The 5,396-nt window shown below is 46.8% G+C and overlaps 1 gene segment (V, D, J or C); it reads right to left on the bottom strand.

Annotated features, from left to right (window-relative positions):
* Positions 1 to 841: 841 nt before the first annotated feature.
* Positions 842 to 2,803, bottom strand: LOC119960063 (the record flags this gene model as incomplete). The annotated part of the segment is given in 3 exon segments: positions 842 to 1,150; positions 2,000 to 2,308; positions 2,507 to 2,803. Coding segments are annotated over 3 exon segments (829 nt in total), but the record flags the coding sequence as incomplete, so codon positions are not given.
* Positions 2,804 to 5,396: the final 2,593 nt, after the last annotated feature.

Raw genomic sequence — 5,396 nt, forward strand, 5'->3', positions numbered from 1 at the left:
ACTATGATGAAGGAAAATGTGAGGTTAGACACTTTGGGAGGAGGAAGAAAGAACATAACGGAATATTATTTAGATGGAGAAAGACTGTAGAAAGCTGAAGTAACGGGGGAATTGGGGGCCCTCGTGCAGAAACCACACAAAGCAAGTTCTGCAGGTAATATGGAGACAAATTGAATGCTGATCTTTATTTCAAAGTGAGTAGAATATAACAATGGGGAAGACTAGCTAAAACTGGGGAATTAGTTAGACAACACCTGATATACTTTGAATAGTTTTGGTGCCCGTATCTAAGGACGACAGATTGGTTTTGAAGGCAGTCCAGAGAAGGACACGAGGTTGATCCCGAGTATGGAGGGATTTTCTTATGGGTTGAGGTTAAGTAGGCTGGGCTGTACTTATTGGAGTTTAGAAGAATGAAGGCTACCTAAGATTCTGGGTCGGTCAGTATGTTCAAGGTTGAGGGGGACATATTTTAAATCAGGAAAAGTGTCAAGAGATTTGGTGATAAGGCGGGAAAGAGGAGTTGAAGATTATCGCATCAGATCAGTCATGATCTCACTGAAGGCTGGACAGCTGTTGATGGGCCCAATGGCCTACGTCTGCTCCTAAGTCTTGTGGTCTATGGTCTCGCTCCATCTATACCCAATATCACTGCGTTTAATTCATTGTCCATTCATCCGCATATCAATTTCCCCCTTAAACTCTAAATGCCCAGAGATTCAGTTAGTGGGATTACCAAACAGAATGGACCATAAATACACTGAATGCTAAATATTGACTGCTGCACTGACACTCGAAATAGACACAATGGCTCACTTATTGCTTCAGTTTCACCGCTCACCTATTTTGTTGTGAATTGAAATTCTTAAAGGAGTTGGCAGGTCCTGATGGCTCGCCACACAGTCAAACACAGCCCCGCTCAGCCAGGCTTGTGTCGAGATGTTTAATTTGCTGACCACGCTCTCAGTATCTGCCGCAGGCTGGTCGGCGATCTCTGATTTCAGCGGCTTCTTTGCTTCACTCCAGGACACGTTGACTCCAAAAGGAGCATTCGAAATGACACAGGTTAAGGTTACCGTCGCGTCCATTAAGACCTGTTCTATTGGTGGTGGTAGTATTGTTACTGAGGCATCAGTGCAAAGGGAAGAATCTGTGAATGAAAAAATGGAAGTCAACCCAAGTTTCATCTTCAGAATCAGGACAGTAGGATTCAGCCTGAATTCTAAATGGGTATAAATCAACTTCGAAACATCAACCTCGAAATAATCAACTTCGAAGTATCAACCTCTAAAGATCGCCTTTAATCTTCGATACACAATGGAAAACCAGTTTGGTTTGTGAAAACTATTCTCATTGTGAAATACAGTCAGCCCCGATATCATACTAACGAATCAGTATTGTAGCATTCCCAATACAAATATTCCATTCCTGATCTCAGGAGCGCAGTACTGGAGGCTGATCCATAAATAGGTTGGATGAACTTTCCAACACTTTCTCCCGGAGTTTCTATCAGTAAAGTTTTTGAGACACCCACTGCTTCTCACATATAACCAGCTGTCTCAGGATAAAGCTGATATCAAGTCCGCCAGGGGCTGGTTTAGCACAGGCCTAAATAGCTGTTTTTTAAAGCCGACCAAGGCAGGCCAGCAGCGCGGGTTCAATTCATATAGCGGCCTCCCCGAACAGGCGCGGGAATGTGGCGACTAGGGGCTTTTCACAGTAACTTCATTTGAAGCCTATTTGTGACAATAAATTCAATTTATTGATTCTCCTCACTCACTAAATGACTTCAAATTATTGGGATACATTTATATCTATATTCATAAAATCCTGAATGGTGATCAATCCTGATGCAGCTCTTACAGCAGAATGAAACACAAATTACATGGCAGTAAATTAGAAGTTATTCTGTGCTTTGCAGTAACTTCAGTAAATTTCTGATTTGGATTAAATTCAGAATGCAGGATGATTTATTGTTTCCTCTGTTTGTGTCTCTTACCAGACGCGGTGATGTTGTGACTTTGGGTGACCTCTTGATGAGTGACCTGGCAGGTATAGACCGGTTTGCTGAACCATTCCCCAGCGGAGACTGTCAGCCGACTGCTCGCCGAGAAGTTCCCGTTCACTTCACAGGTGGGAGAGGTGACAATTCCTGACCCCATGGGTTGTCCATTCTTCAGCCACTTCACGGTCAGTGACTTTGGACGGAAATCGTTGATTGAACAGACCATGGTTGCACATTTGGTGCTTGAGATTTCTTCATTGGAACTCACGTTGAGATGAACATTTGGATGGATGTCAGGTTGACCTTCAAGAAACACAAGTTAGACATTTCTTGAAGAAGATGTTGGAACGAATAAAATGACTAATTATATTTTAACAGTTTCTCCGTTGTCACTATTTTTCGCAGGAATCAGAACTGTGCAGAGCACCGTCAATGTGTTATGGCCAAAGAGGTAAATAAATAGTCAAAGCGTCTGTTTCTCACAGATTCCACAACTCTTACATGTCATTTCAATGCTCTTGGCTGAGCCGCTGTGTCGAACCTCACAGCTGATTTTGCTGCATCCCCCCTCCGACTCGGTGATGGTTAACTGGCTGCTCAGGGTGTAGGTTCCCTTCTTGTTTCTCACTGGCGGGTATTTCTTAACTCCAGTGATGATCGGCTGCCCATCTTTCTTCCAGGTAAGGCTGGTGATTTCTGGGGAGTAGTCCATCGCCAAACATCCGTAGGTCACAGAGCAGTCGGTGCTGTGTTGCTGACAGGAGGGGATCAGGCTGTAGAGAGTGGGCGGAGATGGTGTCGCTGGGGGAGAATGGTTCATTGAACAAGTTAGAGTCTGGGATTTGTCATTTTTAAGTAAACATAAATTTCAAATTTGTCTGGAACTATGAACTGATCCCAGCATTTTCCTAATAAAATCTACATCCACATTTAAGCTCCAATTAGTACTATTGCTTGTGAATCACCATTGTTTTGTCTCCTCTTCAGAAACACACATCTTTCTCCGTCTCTGTCACATGACAAAAATCTCATTTTGATGCCATCCATCTGAATGGTGCATCCCCATTATTTCAGCCACCATGTAAAATAAAATGCAAATGTACCATAGTCCGGAGACTGTCTGTCCTTTTGAAAGCTTACTGGTGGTGATTTAAACTGATGACCACCACACCTGAGGTGAGCGGCAAAGTTGAGAATGAGGAGCTTTATGAATAACCTCAGCCGGTGCAGCAATTGAATCCGCGCTGCTGGGATCGCTCTTCATCACGAACCAGCCGTCCAGCTAACCGAGCTGTGTACGTCACAATCCAGCTAACTAAGCTGGGGACGTCACAATCCAGCCAACGGAGCTGTGTACATCACAATGCAGCTAACTGGGCTGTGTAATTCACAATCCGGTTAATTGAGTTGTGTACGTCACAATCCAGCTAACTGAGCTGTGTACGTCACAATGCAGCTAACTGGGCTGTGTAAGTCACAATCCAGCTAACTGAGCTGTGTACGTCACAATGCAGCTAACTGGGCTGTGTAAGTCACAATCCAGGTAACTGAGCTGTGTACGTCACAATCCAGCTAACTGAGCTGTGTACGTCACAATGCAGCATACTGAGCTGTGCACGTCACAATCCAGCTAACTGAGCTGTGTACGTCACAATTCAGCTAACTGATCTGTGTACGTCACAATGCAGCATACTGAGCTGTGCACGTCACAATCCAGCTAACTGAGCTGTGTACGTCACAATTCAGCTAACTGATCTGTGTACGTCACAATGCAGCTAACTGGGCTGTGTACTTCACAATCCAGCTAACTGAGCTGTGTACGTCAGAGTCCATCTAACTGAGCTGTGTACGTCACAGTCCAGCGAACTGAGCTGTGCACGTCACAATCCAGCTAACTAAGCTGTGTACGTCACAATCCAGCGAACTGAGCTGTGTACGTCACAATCAACAGCACTTTGTGCTGAAGAAGTTGTCTCTTCATTTCTATCATTACAGCTTTGGAAATTGCCTGTTTCAAGCTGACTGCTGCTCCTTCATTTCTCTCCCTCATTATTCCCCAATCCCCAAAACAAAGAATTTACTTTGCTTCAAGAGATGTACTTATGTAAATGCAATAAAACTCATAACTTGTGTAATTGCAACATTCTTTAATAATAGGATCATGCACATTGACAGCAGGAGTCGGCCATTCGGCCCGTCGAGCCTCCTCCCCCATTCAATAAGATCCTGGCTGTGCGGCCAGCTCCAGGGTCCCTGGTTCGATTCCGGCTTGGGACACTGTCTGTGCGGAGTCTTCACATCCTCCCCGTGTGTGCGTGGGTTTCCTCCGGGTGCTCCGGTTTCCTCCCACAGTCCAAAGATCTGCAGGTTAGGTAGACTGGCCATGATAAATTGCCCTTAGTGTCCAAAAATTGCCCTTAGTGTTGGGTGGTGTTACTGGGTTATGGGGATAGGTTGGCGGTGTTGCCCTTGAGTAGGGTGCTCTTTCGAAGAGCCGGTGCAGACTCGATGGGCCGATTGGCCTCCTTCTGCACTGTAAATTCTATGATAATCTCAGTGCTGATTGTGGTGTTAACTCCACGTTCCGCCTGTCACTGAGACCGGGCTGTCTGCAATCCCCCCGCACCCGGCCCAGCGCTCTCTGAGCGTTCCGCCATCTCTCTGCGGTTCCCGCTGAATATCTGCATCTTTCTCCTGCTCACTTCACTTTATTTAAGGTCTCTGCACTTGACCACAGCTCTCTGCACTTTCCTCCACCTCCGTGTGCTTTGCCCACATGCTCTTCACTTTTCCTGGTTCGTTGGAATTTTTCTGGCACTTTCCCTGGCCTCTTTGAGCTTTTCGCCAGTATTTTGCACTTTCCCCGATTCTTATCGCTTATCGCACATTCAAAGGACTCTTTTTCTGAACAATGCTTTTCCCTCAGCTCTCTGCGCTTTCCACCGGCTCTGTGCACTTCCCCTGGCTCTCGGCACCTTACCCCTGCTCTCTCCGCTTTCAACCAGCTCTCTGCCCTTTGCTACAGCTCCCTCTGCTTTCCTCCACATCTGTGCCGCGTCCCCCAGATCTCTCTCCTTTCCCCACATCTCTGCCCTGTCCCCCACATGTCTGCCGTGTCCGCAGCATCTCCGTCCTGTCTCCCACATCTCTGCCCTGCCCCCTATATCTCTCCCTTGTGCCCACATCTCTGCCTTGTCCCCCACACTCTGTGCTCACCCCCCCCCCCCCCTTCCATCCATGCCCTGTCCCCCGCCTACTTGCTCTTTCCCCGGCCCTTGCAGTTTCTCCCGGCCCTGGCGCTTTCTCCAGACGCTCTGAACTATCCTCCGGTGCTCGCCAATCCCGGGCCGCACAGTCACATTCGGGCGCCAGTCATGCTCATGTCTCGCTC

This window comes from Scyliorhinus canicula, unplaced genomic scaffold (genome assembly GCF_902713615.1).
Source record: "Scyliorhinus canicula unplaced genomic scaffold, sScyCan1.1, whole genome shotgun sequence".
Lineage (NCBI taxonomy): Eukaryota > Metazoa > Chordata > Chondrichthyes > Carcharhiniformes > Scyliorhinidae > Scyliorhinus > Scyliorhinus canicula.